Genomic DNA, 15,240 nt, shown 5'->3' on the forward strand with positions numbered 1-15,240 from the left:
CTTTACACACACACACACACACACACACACACACACACACACACACACACACAGTGGTACCTCGGGTTACAGATGCTTCAGGTTACAGACTCCGCTAACCCAGAAATAGTACCTCAGGTTAAGAACTTTGCTACAGAATGAGAACAGAAATTGTGCGGCGGCAGCAGGGCGGCGGGAGGCCCCATTAGCTAAGTGGTACCTCAGGTTAAGAACAGTTTCAGGTTAAGAACGTACCTCCAGAACGAATTAAGTTCTTAACCACTGTATATATATACCGTATATGAATGAACAATCTACACTCACCCACTGGGAATAGATTTAACAATGCCTGCATTGTACTTTTTCTCCAGGTCAACACCATATGAAATGCCAGCGGCGACTATTGTCTAGAATAAAAAGAAATAGCATTATGTTGTTGTTACGAGTTCAGGGTGTTATACCGAGTGCTAGACCCCTCTCATCCCTGGATCCAGCAAGTGTTAATCAAAGCTTCTAACTAGAAATAGAAATACTTTATTGTCACTGTACCACTTGTTTACAGTGAGATTAACTCTTGGAATAGCCAAGCTAGCGTCCTGACAAAGCGATAGCCATTACAGTGGATTAAGGGCATTAAGACTCTTGGTGCAAGACGGTTATTGGGTGGGGCCCCCTCCGTGAGCTGGAGAGAGAGTCAGAGAAATGTTTGAGAGCAATATCTGATTTCTCTTTGAATCCAAGGCTGCAGCTATGGGCGAACCAATACCCTTTGGGGTGTTAATATGCAAATAAACCATATATCATAAAGACACTGCAGTCTCCACTATGCCTCATTCCCGAAGGAAACGCAAACCCTGGGTAAGCACTTGGGACCTTTGGAATCCCATTACGCTTGAAGATTGGGGTGGATTGCAACACTATGAACAGAGAAAACAGATATTGTTCTCCTGTCAATCAAATCCCTTGAGCTTAAAGTTGTTGGCTTACCACAATCACTTCTATAGGAATAGGAACAGGGATCTTGTGTCTGAACCGATCATTTATTTCCTTGACTACCATACAAATAACGATGGTCAGCAGGCCAGCAATGAGATCAGCAATGTTGGTGAGTCCAATATTTTTAAATATATCAATAAGGGTCTAAAAATAAAAAAGACAATGTGAAATGCTACCATTCAGTTTGAATAAACCACATTCTCAGTCTAAGGTCCCATCTGCACTATTCACTTAAAGCTATATATTACCAGTTATTACTTCCCTGGGAAGAGTGATTGGTTGTCAAACCACTCTGTGAGAGAAACTGTGGTCTCCTAACACCTCTCCGTACCCTTAACAAACTAGGGCCCCCAATATTTTTTTAAGGGAAAACCATGACTGTGGTATTATACCACCCTAAAGGAAATACGCATGGGACCCAGGTGGCGCTGTGGTTAAACCACTGAGCCTAGGGCTTGCCGATCGGAAGGTCGGCGGTTCGAATCCCTGTGATGGGGTGAGCTCCCGTTGCTCGGTCCCAGCTACTGCCAACCTAGCAGTTCGAAAGCACGTCAAAATGCAAGTAGATAAATAGGAACCGCTACAGCAGGAAGGTAAACGGCGTTTCCATGTGCTGCTCTGGTTTGCCAGAAGCGGCTTTGTCATGCTGGCCACATGACCTGGAAGCCATACGCCGGCTCCCTCGGCCAATAATGCGAGATGAGCGCACAACCCCAGAGTTGGTCACGACTGGACCTAATGGTCAGGGGTCCCTTTACCTTTACCTTTAAAGGAAATACAGGCATACCTCGATTTAAGCATGCTTTAGTTTGAGTATTTTCAGTTTAACCTGTCTGGAACGGATTAATCCACTTTCCATTACTTGCAATGGGAAAGTTCGCTTCAGGTTAAGTACGCTTCAGGTTAAGTACGGACTTCCAGAATCAATTACAGAAAAGAAAATTAGGAGGGGGGGGATGTAAGACGGATAACCCCATAAAACTGTTCAATGAGGACTGAGCATGCTCAGCTGGCAGGGGGCAAAGTGGGGATGGCAGGTTGACCAGAATCCCGAAGACAAGCACTCCAAAATGCAACATTGTGCTGCAGGTCCTACTTGTATCAAGTAACAGCAAACTCAGGTCCAAAAGAAACAAATGGCTGCGTAGCCAAAAACATATCAACATGTTTGGGAAATCCTAAAGTCTGAAGTAGAAGAAAAAATATTTAAGGGGGAAACCTCAAGGGAGCAAAACCAAAACTAAACCCAAAACAGCCAAGGAGGAATGAGCATGCTCACCGGCCACAGAATGATGACTAACTGTTGCAGGAGGCATAGAAAACAGGAGGGAGGGGGAATGTAGTGGAGCACCCTGAAAGAAGATATGGCTGCCTGAAGACTCCACGCTGTAGCATTTTGTTGCCAGCCCCACTTGTATATAAATGCATACAGTCATACCTCGGGTTAAGTACACTGCGGGTTGCGTACTTTCAAGTTGCGTACGCGGCAGACCCGAAAGTGTTTACTTTCGGGTTCTGCCATGCGCGCATGCGCAGAAGTGTTCTGCGCACTTCGCGCGTGCGCAGAAGCGCTCTATTGGCGCTTCGCACACGCACGCTATGGCCGCTCAGGTTGAGTACTTTTTGGGGTGCGAACGGCACCCCAGAATGGATTGAGTACTCAACCCAAGGTACCACTGTACAGTGATCTAACAACTAAATTAACATCCACTTGGCTGAAACACTAGCTCCAACAGGCTCCTCCCTCAACTGTCATTCCATCAGGCCAAGCACAACCCCCAGTTCAGCAAGACACACTTACATAGATTATGGAAAGGATCCCATTGTAGTTTTGGGTTGGGACATTTAAGACTATCTTCAGCTGTGAAACAAACACTTGAAATGCTGCAGCAGTTGTAAAACCCCCAACCAGTGGATCAGCAAGATATCTCACAATAAAGCCAATCTGAAGAAATCCGAACACTAGCTGGAAAAAGAAGAAGCACAGAATAGTTTTATGAGCTGTTAGAAAGCATTAGAATACCCCACAAATTTAACAATTCAGGATTTAGCCACCTAACATACAGTGATTAAGACTCTTATTTTGTCTGTTTTAATATCTTAGCTACAACTTATGCAATTTATTTATTTAATTTATTTGTATTATGTGGTGTAAAAACAGTAAGAATGAGCACTAAATAAACAGCAACAAAAATTAAAACAATAAATAAAACTAGCGGAATATTCTCACCATTTAAAAATTGTAGGTCTAAGAAAATATCAAGGTTTTCACGTGGCACCCAAGACAATCAAGTAGGTGCCAGGAAGAAAGACTCCCAAAACTGGGGTGCCACAACTAAGAAGGCCCTGCTCCCAGTTTTAACCCACCACACCTCTGTCCATTGGGTCACCCAGAGGAGAGCCTCCAATTATCTCTCAGTACATGCGCAAGCTAGTGAAAAGATTCCTCCACGTATCCTGGTCTCAACTTGTGTAGGACTTAAGAGTAAGTACCAGGGTGACCAGCTGTATGGATTTACATGAAGGCCTTGCTTGTTGTTTTTAAATAGATTTTCAATAATTATTAGTTCTTTTCTCTTTTAATGGTCTGGCTTTCCCACCTTTAAAATGATTGTACTAAAATGCAAGAAGACTAAAAAGCCTTTTTTTCCTGGCTGCAGGAGACAAGATCCGAAATGCAAGGCTTTAATCCCACGACATAAAAGGATACAAATGCTTGGTATTTCTAAACTGTGCAGAACAATAAATGTGAGGCAAGCAAAGTTGCATTCTGTTTTATTATTTGAATACATTTTGGCTCTAATTGAGGAAAATAGTGAGTGTTTAGCATGAAGCTGTTTCTTCTATTATTTCATCAGTTCTGTCATAAAGTATGAAAGCAGCAACATTTGAGACAGTTTTATCCAATCAGCATTACCTGGAGAATTCCAACCAAAAAAGTGATGGTGCTGGCAATGAGCACTCTCTCTGCATCTCTTGATGTGATATCTATAACTGTTTGGTTCAGCCCTGTCACGTTACTGCTGACCATGTGGAATTTTTCATCAGGTGCCATGCTCAGTACTACTGAGCCCACCATCAAACTGACCACTGGAAAAGGTCCTGTTGGGAATAATTTTATATATTTTACATAGCATTTCTTAACAGTGTGCTTCAAACAGCTAAGAATAAAACAACAAAATTAGCTTAAAATGTAGAAACACTAAATTATACTAAACATCCAAAGCAATAATAAAACCAATGTTTCATGAGATCCAGAGCCGAGGGCCTTCTGGCGGTTCCCTCACTGTGAGATGCGAGGTTGCAGGGAACCAGGCAGAGGCATAGCTGCCAAGTTATCCCCCTTTTTAAGGTATTTTCCATTATGCTGAATAGGCTTCCTCGCGAGAAAAGGGAAAACTTGGCAGCTATGGGCAGAGGGCCTTCTCAGTAGTGGTGCCTGCCTTGTGGAACGGCCTCCCATCAGATGCCAAGGAAAAAAGCAACTATCCTACTTTTAAAAGACCTCTAGAGGCAGCCCTGTTTAGGGAAGTTTTTAATGTTTAATGCTGTATGTGTTTTTAATGTTCGATTGGGAGCTGCCCAGAGTGGCTGGGGAAACCCAGCTAGATGGGCGGGGTATAAATTTATTAGTATTAGTATTAGTATTATGTTTTGTCAGTTTAATCAAATAGGGTGCTGCTCAGTGTTAGCCATACACCAGGCATCCCCAAACTGCGGCCCTCCAGATGTTTTGGCCTACAACTCCCATGATCCCTAGCTAACAGGACCAGTGGTCGGGGAAGATGGGAATTGTAGTCCAAAACATCTGGAGGGCTAAAGTTTGGGGATGCCTGCCATACACACAGTGCAGACCCCTTGAAATTAATGGACTCGAGTTGCCAATTGATTTCAATGGGTCTGCTTGGAGAATGGCTAACACTGTCTATCGCCCAAAGCTACCACAGAAAAAAATATCCAGTTTGTCATACACACCATAAACTAGAATCCTCGAGAGTGTATATTTTCTGCATTATTGTCACAGCTTTCTGTCGTCTAGAATTAGCAATTAATACGTTGGAGTCATCATGCTGAGTTCAAAGTGCTTAACTATTACATTTGGACCTGTGTGAACCTAAGTGAATCAAAACTGGCATTGAACCTGATGTCTTGTAAAGAGCTCTGCTAAGGAACAGTACTAGCAAAATAAGAGATTACATACATATAATGTAGGCATCAAAGCTATTTCCAGTAGTCATGGCAGAAAGATAGCTCAGTTGATAGAGCATGAGACTCTGAATCTCAGGTTTGTAGGTTCGAGCCCCACATTGGGCAAAAATATTTCTGCATTTTGGGGGTTGGACTAGATGACCCTTGTGGTCCCTTGCAACTCTACAATTCTACACTTTGTGGGAAAATGTGGATAAGCATAAAGCTCTACTCAAACACAATAAGAAGATGCCACCATAAAAGCATATTAGTAAACTGGTTTCACTAAAACTACTGTCTGAGATATTCCAATACCTTTGAATAAGTTCAGCATTCTGGAATTAATAGTTGGCCAATAGTAACATGAGAAATATACAATTACCAACTGAGATGTGTCTTGATGTTCCCAAGAAGAAGTATGTCAGGATGGGGAAAAAAGCAGAGTAGAGACCATATCCAACAGGAACTGCAACCAGTAGTGCATACGCCAAGCCTGAAATGACAGAAAATAAAGTATTGTATTGTATTGACTAATCTTACAACAGACTCTTTTGATATCTAAATCAAGTAGTACCTTTCTACAGAGGTATTATTGACTTGTGTATTCCACATCTTAAACAAAGTTCCATGTACAAATAGGAGCTATTCATGTTTTGAAGCACACAATTTGCAAGTTAGCTAGATTTTCAGTTGGATCCTAACTTAAGGTGAAGGTAAAGGGACCGCTGACCATTAGGTCCAGTCATGGACGACTCTGGGGTTGTGGTGCTCATCTCGCTTTACTGGCCGAGGGAGCCGGCATACAGCTTCCGGTTCATGTGGCCAGCATGACTAAGCCACTTCTGGCAAACCAGAGCAGTGCACGGAAATGCCGTTTACCTTCCCGCCAGAGCGGTACCTATTTATCTACTTGCACTTTGACGTGCTTTCGAACTGCTAGGTTGGCAGGAGCTGGGACCGAGCAACGGGAGCTCACCCCGTCGTGGGGATTTGAACCGCTGACTTTCTGATCAGCAAGCCCTAGGCTCTGTGGTTTAACCCACAGCACCACCCATCCCATAGATCCTAACTTATTTTGCTCCAAATGAAGTTGCAGCCCTGAGCTTTTCCAGATTGCTGACGAGTCTTTTAAAAAATGGTTAAGTAAATCAGGGCAGTGACTCACAACTGCAAGACAGAGTTTAGGCAACTTCATTACAGTCTCATTCCCCCCCACACCTTCTTTAATAGTAGTGGGGAAAAGATTGGATCTCTCTTACCTTGTAAAGTAGCCACAAGTCCTGTACTGACACCAGAAATTATATCGCTGAGGAGCCATTCCTTCACTCTGTACTTGGGCAGCCATTCCAAAATAGGGAACAAGGTCTTGGTTATCTGAATGGCTTTTCTTCTTGAACAGCTGCCAAGGACAAAATGTTAAATTGCTCGAGTCACACCGTGAAATGCACCTGCTCCCCTGCCTTGGCCCACCCTCATTTGATCCAGGATTCTTAAAGTTCTTAGGTGTCACCTGCCCCTGCACCCCACCAAACCGTGATGTATGGCAGCCGGTCAGTCACCTGCAAGTTTTCTGGACTCGTTCCCGGAGTGTTTTGGGCACCACCAATTTCCTCTCATTCTCCTCTTGAAAGGTAGGCTCATTGTACACGGGACGGGACACCACATAGCGACTGAGATCCGGGAGGGCTCCATCGCCTCCACCACCACCACCTGCGGCCATGTCCCTGCCCTGCCTACAGGTGGAAACAATGAAGGAGAAGGACAACATCCCCTAAGCACACGGTCTCCAGTGGCAGCCAGCCATCAAGGACAGCATGCCCTGCAAACTTCGCCCACACCTGGAAGAGCCAGGTGAAGCCAGCCTCTGGCAACACAAGCATCTTCCCAGGGGATGGAGCTTCAGAAACAGCCGGCTCCTGCTCCTCTCCAGGGACCCTCTGGCCAGCTTCTCCCTTCTGGTCAAGGGAGCCCGATTCTTTTGCTCTGAATGCCCTCTGACACCCCCCCAAAAGACACCCCCCCCAAAAAAAACTACTCAATCTGATCACTAAGGCCTCTGCTTCTTTTTATTTTCTTTCCTAAAAGCCAGAACATTCTGCACCTCTGTGTGGGGAAAAAGAACAGTCTGAGCAACTTCTCCACATGGAGAGAGTGAGCCCTTCTGACGGGTGAGCCCTTCTGACGATATTCTGGCGCCTCTTCCTTTAAGGAAAGGGCCAGGGGGGAAGCATATTTTGCTTTTTCTACTTAGGATGTAAGCTCCCAGATCCTTCTTTCCTTCTTTCCTTCTTTCCTTCCTTCCTTCTTTCATCTCCCCGGTCCCTTTCTTGCGTGGTGTCAACCTGTGGCCTCGCTCCCGCTCCGTGCGCTAGAGTCTAGCCTAGACCCATCTCCCCCTAACTGGAGTCTCCAGCTGCTTTGGGACTACAGTTCCCATCATCCCTGACCGCTGCTTTCGCTAGCTGGTCATGACGGGAGTTGTAGCCCAACCGCAAACCACCTCGGCCTCCTCCCCGCGCGCTCTGTTCGCTCCCCTTCGCATCCCGCCAAATCCGCGCTAACCGCGTCAGCTGCTCCCGTGCGCTCGGTTCCCACCGCTCGCCACAAGTCGCTGCCTCTTCGCCTCAGTCCGCCCTTGCGCGCCAAGGCAGCGCCGCTGTCCGGGTTCTGAAGCGCCGAAGGCTTCTCCACAGAATTTCTCCTTCTCCTTCTCTTTCTCCTTCTTCTTCTTGCCTTTGAAAGAAATATGCGAGCGCACCTCCTTCTCCTCCTTCTCCTCCTCCACACCTGCACTCGCCCCCAGAGCCCCGGCTTTGGCCAAGGCGTGGGACCCGCCCGCAGCATTTATACAGCCAGCCCAGCCTCAGCCGCTTAGCCTTTATTTACAGGCAAACAGAGCCGATGTGACAGGTTGCCTCCCTCCCTCCTTGCCTCCCGTTACCTGTTTCCCATTCTCAACCCCATGAACCTTTGAAGTGGAGCTGAAGGAAAAGTCTCAGGGACATGACTTTTTCTGCCCCTGATGCGTTCCAAAGTTAAGCTCTGGGCTGGCCCATATCACTCATTCATTCATTTGCAAAAATAAAAAAGCTGTGCCACCAAGTTTTTAAAAAACAAGGACATCATTCATGGCACCAAACAACATAAAATCAACAGCAAAGGTGCATTCATAAAACAAGAACAAAACACATCACAGATCACTAGGTCGGATTGATACATTTTGATAGCTGGATCCACAGGAGCCAACTCCTAGGGGCCAAGGTCCCTTTGCCCCCCCCCCGATTTTTAGGGGATCGGGGGCCCCAAAGTTGATGGATATTGGTATATGTGTGCCACATCATGTGACTGATTATGTGGATTACCTAAGGCCCCATATTTTATTCAACATGGCACCCCTGGGATCACCTCCTGACAAAAAGTGTGAGTGAATTGGGAGTTTTAAGCAGGAACCTAATTGTTAATTCTATAAAGGCCCTGGCCTTAGCAGGCATAATATGGCGCTCAGGAACAACTCAAGATACTCTTAGTAGTGCCATATACAGTGGTACCTCGGGTTACAAACACTTCAGGTTACAAACGCTTCAGGTTACAAACTCTGCCTACCCAGAAATAGTACCTCGGGTTAATAACTTTGCTTTAGGATGAGAACAGAAATCGTGCTCTGGCGGCATGGCGGCAGCGAGAGGCCCCATTAGCTAAAGTGGTACTTCAGGTTAAGAACGGATCTCTGGAACGGATTAAGTTCTTAACCCGAGGTACCACTGTATCTTCATGTCCCCTTTGAGGTCCAGAATAATGATCTTCAGTCAAAATTCAAAATCTGCTTTGCCACTAAGAAGCGGGTGCACACCCCACCTTAAGTTCTGAGCCACCGCAAATCAGACACCCTCAAGACTAGGAGGGAGTCCTCTATGAAAATCACTGCACCACTTCATTTTGGCCCAACAACCTGCCAAGTGTGGCACCCCTAGTGACTATGTAGAATTGAGTAAGGAACTAGGAGAAGGGGGCACACCACAAAAACTTTGGGGCCAGCTCCTATCACGGAGGCAACAAGGAGGAGATTGTAGCCTTTGGGATACCCTAGCATCACAACCGGCCCAATGCCAGTTTTGCTTTGGGTGCATGACATGGTCAAGTATATTGCCCCATTCAGTAATAGCCAATATATGGGGGGGGGGACAAGGAACTGAGGGAGCACCTCAAATTAAGCTTTCAACTGCTTCACATTATACACTGGCACCGTCAGATGTGCTTTATATATGACAAAACCCCTAGCAAAGCACCCAGCCCAAAATCTTCAGTTTCACCCTAGAAATACTAGCCTACTGCCCTTGTGCCAATAATTGCCAATGTATATGGAAAGGAATAAGGAACTGGGGTGCATGCATACCCTAATTAATATGCTGAGAGAATCAGGGGGTTGTTTCCTTCAAAACACCAATATTTTGTGTATGCTGTTGCATCCTTGTCCTCATGTTTGTTTATATTTTTCTTCGAGTGCACGGGCTCCTTTTCCTTCTCTTTTTCCTGATACAAGGCATATGATAACAGGAACTATAATAGCTACTAGTTACTTAGACTTTTGCTAAAGGAAAAAGTGGATACCAATTGTATAAATCAGCAGTTTTATGTGTTAGCAATAGATAAGTAAGTCACACATTGCACTTACTATTTTACTATGTGTCAAAGAGATGCCATGCTTCCTCATTGCAGAAATTGTAGTTACTGGAACTGTGCCATTTGAAACTGGAAAATCCCAACCCTACATTTGGTCCCAAAACAGTCACCACTTCTACTCCTGTGTATTTTCTGTTATGGTAGCATTTCCAGTTGGGCTGTTATGGTAGCATTTCCAGTTTTGACTCAAAGCCCAAATTTGACAATTCTTCCATGTGCTTGAACTAGTATTCTCAATTAGTATAGAAGGTGGTGCACAAAGTTGAGCCATTTCGCAGTTGCATGCTTAACAGATGCTTAGCTGAAAGGGACTCACAAAGTCCCCTGCAAAAATTGTTTATGGAAATATTTCCCCAGCTCTTGCAATTTCCCAGGGTTGTCAATGCTTTTCTTCAGTTGGCCGTGACCCCATTAGTGAAAATAAGTGGACCCTCTGCATCTTTATTTTATTTGTTCCTTATATGGTATATTAACAAATCTGCTGGCTGAACCAGGTGGAAAAATGTAAATATAGATAGGAACTGTCCCAATACAAAACAAGTAACGGAATTTGAGTTTTGTTGTAATAAATATATACATGCAGAACATTACAATAATGGGAAGTTATCACAAGTACGAATTACTGTGGCCAAGCTATCCCTGTCTAGGAACAGGTGTGGCTTGAAAACCAGCTACGGATAGGAAAAGGCACTCTATGTCACTGAAAATTATTGGGTGACAAGGTGGAATTCAGGAGAATCCTTGCTACACACATGCTTCTTCCAGAGGAGTGCAACAACATCAAGGACAGAGCATGTTTCTTAATATTGGAGGTAAAGTTGTAATGTTGGACCGGAGGAAGACTGCTGTTAATGTTTATAATAACTGGAGAACCTCTCTTGGACTTTCTGTTTGGAAGGAAAAATGAATGAAGTTGAGATGCCCGGATTTGAAGACTGGAAAAAACATCACCTAGCAGAGGGAGGAACTACTTTGGATTTAACATCTATTTGGAATAATCTTTGTAGATATAGCTGGCAGATAGTACTATATCTACATGAGTACTAAATATTACTCATTTTAAATATTTATTTTCCTTTTAATTCATTTATTATTTCCTTTAATGTTCTTATTTCTTTGCTCTCTTGCCTTTTCCTTTTCTGTTTCTTCCTTCTGCTGTTTTTGTTTCTGCTTCAGACTTTTGTATTTTGAATGGTCCTCTACTCAAGAGTTAACATACAGGTGATGGTTAGTCGATAAAGGAACCTGTGTGAGAGACAAGGAAGATCTCCCAGGGTGGGAAGGTGGGAGAAAGGGAAGCTCCCAGGTGAGAGCTGGGAGGGTTCACCTTTCTCTGTGTGGGACAAGTTAAAAAATACCTGTGAAAGAGGACTTTGTCTTATTCTCCCTCTCTCTCTTTTTGTTTTTGTTTATATTAGTTTGGTTGACATGGAGAAATAGAGCCGGGTGTTGGCTGCATACTGGTGCAGTTCATACATAAACTGATACATAGACAAATATATCAACATACTTCCATGTGTACAAATATATAATAATTTGATTCTAAATTAGATCCTACAAATCATTTATAGATGAGAAAATTTACTCATTACTTCAATGCACAACACCTTATGTGAAACTTTCTGTGTTTTTTTAAGTAGCAGGTTCTTCTTACTGTATTAAAAAAATAGAGCGAACTTAGCTTGCCATTCTCTTTTCTCTTCTTCTAATAGTGTCTGGTTTTTTTTCATTATGACTTTTCAGGTTTTTCTGCCATTGTTTATGGTGCTGTGTTTTTTTGTTTGTTTCAAATATGTGAGGCACTTTCCATGATCAACTATTATGTTTACTGGCACATTTGTATGATGTCCTTCACGTGGATAGGAAAGCTACTACCTATTCATCACCACAGCCAACTTTTGTATTACCTGCTGCTAACATCAGAAGATATCTTTTTCAGGAGACATGTCAGCATTTCTCAAACAGTAGACTGAGGACCACCAGTAGTCCTCAGTTGCACAGTCCACCCAGTGCCTCCTTATCTGTCCCGTCCCCTAGGCATGCTGCTGTCTTGGGGCTGAGGCAGAGGAGGTGAGGAATAGAGGTCTCCCTTCCCTAAAAGGGCCAGAGATGAAGGAAACCAGAAAAAGATAAAAGGCTCATTTTTCAACTGTGAATAGAAATGCTTTTATTTAAAAATAAAAGTAAACTGTGAATAGAAAAGAACTGCGTGTAAAGTTTTAAGAACTCCTGCTGAGCCAGAGAAACTACAGCCACACACATGTAAACTATCCCTCTGGTGTACATCCATCTCAGTTTGTACATTTTTGTACAATTCCTGAGAGGTTTTTAACCATTGTATTTATGTGATATAACTACTGATGGCCCCATAAGAGAGGGAAATATCAGTACAGCAATTCATGTCCCTACTGGGAGGAAAAAACTGACTTTTAAAGAAACCAATCCCTTTGCAACGGACAGCTGAATGGTAGAGCAACTATTATATATGTGCAAAACTATTGACCAGGAACTTTTTATAAGCCATTTCCCTTTAAATTTATTGGAATTACTTGTGCAGCTGCAGTTAACTTAAATGGAGTCTGTGCCATGGTGCATACAATAAAACAGCTAAAGGCAAAGTATTTGGATAGACTAGTATCTTGCGTTTGTGGTCACTCTTCTTGCCTGGGACCATCATATCAGTTTGCTTGGCCTCCACTCATTGATGTGGATCCACTCATGGGATGTTTTATCCCATGTCGATGGCCTTTCAGCTGATTCCCTGGTGGCCCACAAGGGCTATTGACTGACTGGCTCCGAAGCGCCCTCTCCGATTGCATGGAGCCCGGACAGCCCCGTGGTTTTCTGCAGAGCTGAGGGCGATGAAACAGTTCCGGTGGCGGAAAACTCATTCTGAATCAGACCGGACACGGGCTAGAGCTCAACTTTGAGCCTACCAAGTGGCCGTTTCTATCGCATCTGCAGAAAACAGCGGGAGGAGACTGTTCCAGGTGGTTCGCAATCTATCCATACCACCTTCGTCATCGGGGCCTGGTAGGGACCCCAATATCTCCTGCAATGCTTTTGCAAAGTTTTTTGCAGATAAAGTCACTCAGATTCGGAGGGAGGTAGACTCCACCGTGGGAGCAGGGCCGGGGCGGGAGAGTGCTGGAGCCCTGTCTAGTCATGTTTTATGGGATCAGTTTCAATCTGTTACCTCCGAGGATGTGGACAGGCTTCTTGGATGAGTGAAACCGACCACCTGTCTCCTTGACCCTTGACCATCCTGGGTAATAAAAGCAAGCTGGGAAGGGCTGGGCGATGGGCTTTACAGGGTGGTAAATGCTTCCCTCTATGAGGGAGTATTCCCAGACCCGCTGAAAGAGGCGGTCATTATACTGCTTCTTAAAAAAACATCTTTAGACCCAGCAAATATGGCCAACTATCGCCCAGTCTCAAATCTACCATTCTTGGGCAAGGTGATTGAGCGAGTGGTTGCTGAACAACTCCAGGCACGCCTGGAGGATGCGGACCATTTGGATCCCTTCCAATCAGGATTCAGGCCTCATCATGGGACTGAAACTGCCTTGGTCGTGCTGGTTGATTATCTCCGGCGGGCTAGGGACAAAGGTGAGAGCTGTTTCCTAGTTCTGCTGGATCACTCAGCGGCCTTTGATACAATCGACCATAACATCATTCTGGACCGTCTACAGGGGTTGGGAGCTGGAGGGACTGTCATACAGTGGTTCCGCTCCTTCTTCCTGGGTCGTGTTCAGAAAGTGGTGGTGGGGGATGAGTGTTCAGACCCCTGGGCTCTCACTTGTGGGGTGCCTCAGGGTTCCGTCCTCTCCCCCATGCTTTTTAACATCTATATGAAGCTGCTGGGAGAGATCATCAGGGGTTTTGGGCTGGGTGTTCATCAGTATGCGGATGACACCCAACTCTATCTCTCTTTTAAATCAGAACCAGTGAAGGCAGTGAATTTCCTGTGTGAGTGCCTGGAGGCGGTTGGAGGATGGATGGTGGCTAACAGATTGAGGTTGAATCCTGACAAGACAGAAGTACTGTTTTTGAGGGGCAGGGGGGAGGCGGGTGTGGGAGACTCCCTGGTCCTGAATGAGATAACTGTGCCCTTGAAGGACCAGGTGCGCAGCCTGGGAGTCATTTTGGACTCACAGCTGTCCATGGAGGCACAGGTTAATTGTGTCCAGGGCGGCTGTCTACCAGCTCCATCTGGTATGCAGGCTGAGACCCTACCTGCCCGCACTGTCTCACCAGAGTGGTGCATGCTCTAGTTATCTCCTGCTTGTACTACTGCAATGCGCTCTATGTGGGGCTACCTTTGAAGGTGACCCGGAAACTGCAATTAATCCAGAATGCAGCAGCTGGACTGGTGACTGGGAGCGGCCGCCGAGACCACATAACACCAGTCCTAAGAGACCTACATTGGCTCCCAGTACGTTTCCGAGCACAATTCACACAATTGGTGCTGACCTTTAAAGCCCTAAACGGCCTCGGTCCTGTATACCTGAAGGTGCGTCTCCACCCCCATTGTTCAGCCCAGACACTGAGATCCAGCGCTGAGGACCTTCTGGCGGTTCCCTCACTGCGGAACGCCCTCCCATCGGAGGTCAAGGAGATAAACAACTACCTGACATTTAGAAAACACCTAAAGGCAGCCCTGTTTAGGGAAGTTTTTAATCTGTGATATTTTAATGTATTTTGTTACTTGTTGGAAGCCGCCCAGAGTGGCCGGGGAAACCCAGCCAGATGGGCGGGGTATAAATAATTAATAATATTTGCACCCACAGACAAGACCTTGTAGATAATCCCCTGCTTCCCTGATTTCAGGTGTGCAAGGCACAGTGGGATTGCGTTGTTCCATATTACTTCAAAGAGTAGCACGGGGAATTGGTGGGGACAGGACAAGAGCTAGCACAAATGGAAGTTCCATAAAATCCCAAACAAATGCATTTCCCACTGGTTGAGATTGCAAATATTGCACATAAAAACACTGTGGTAGGCAAATTTCATTGTGCGAGGGAGAGGGAGAACAGATCCTCAGGTTGTATCCTCATCCTTCAGAGTAGCAGTTGTCACAGAAAATATATATTGTCACAGCAATATATCACCACTACAGGTCGTAGAGTAGGCAGGATCTTTAATGCAAGAACTCAACAAATGTATTGTCATAACTTGGCAGTGCCTTTACTAAGTTTTGCAATAAAAATTTGGTGTTCAGTACAGTCCCCAGAATTTGCAAGATCAGCTTATTGGGGTGCGTCATAATGGTATTGAAACAGCAAACATTTGGGTGCAGGTTTCAAGAGAGAATCAGCAGGCTCAAATGCAACAGATTTCACTTTTCTCTCGTATGCTGAAGAAACTAGAGAAACCCAAAACTCAAAATTTACTTAC

The 15,240-nt window shown here is 44.9% G+C and overlaps 1 protein-coding gene across 3 annotated transcripts in view; it reads right to left on the reverse strand.

Annotated features, from left to right (window-relative positions):
- The window catches only part of SLC26A4 (solute carrier family 26 member 4), a 29,352-nt gene extending 21,370 nt beyond the window's left edge, over nt 1-7,982 (reverse strand). The window contains exons 1-8 of one of the 3 annotated variants that reach the window (XM_035126484.3): nt 7,726-7,982; nt 6,723-6,896; nt 6,423-6,562; nt 5,546-5,656; nt 3,893-4,077; nt 2,777-2,941; nt 967-1,119; nt 304-386 (exon numbers count right to left, since the gene is read on the reverse strand). In XM_035126484.3, the coding sequence (XP_034982375.1) occupies nt 304-386; nt 967-1,119; nt 2,777-2,941; nt 3,893-4,077; nt 5,546-5,656; nt 6,423-6,562; nt 6,723-6,883 (998 nt within the window). In that variant the 5' untranslated portion in view covers nt 6,884-6,896; nt 7,726-7,982. The remainder of the gene's footprint in view (nt 1-303; nt 387-966; nt 1,120-2,776; nt 2,942-3,892; nt 4,078-5,545; nt 5,657-6,422; nt 6,563-6,722; nt 6,897-7,725) is intronic. The other 2 variants (XM_060279388.2, XM_088676687.1) reach the window with 2 other exon arrangements.
- Between the last annotated feature and the right edge of the window lie 7,258 nt (nt 7,983-15,240).

This window comes from Zootoca vivipara, chromosome 9 (genome assembly GCF_965207765.1).
Source record: "Zootoca vivipara chromosome 9, rZooViv2.hap1.1, whole genome shotgun sequence".
In the NCBI taxonomy this organism is placed as follows: domain Eukaryota; kingdom Metazoa; phylum Chordata; class Lepidosauria; order Squamata; family Lacertidae; genus Zootoca; species Zootoca vivipara.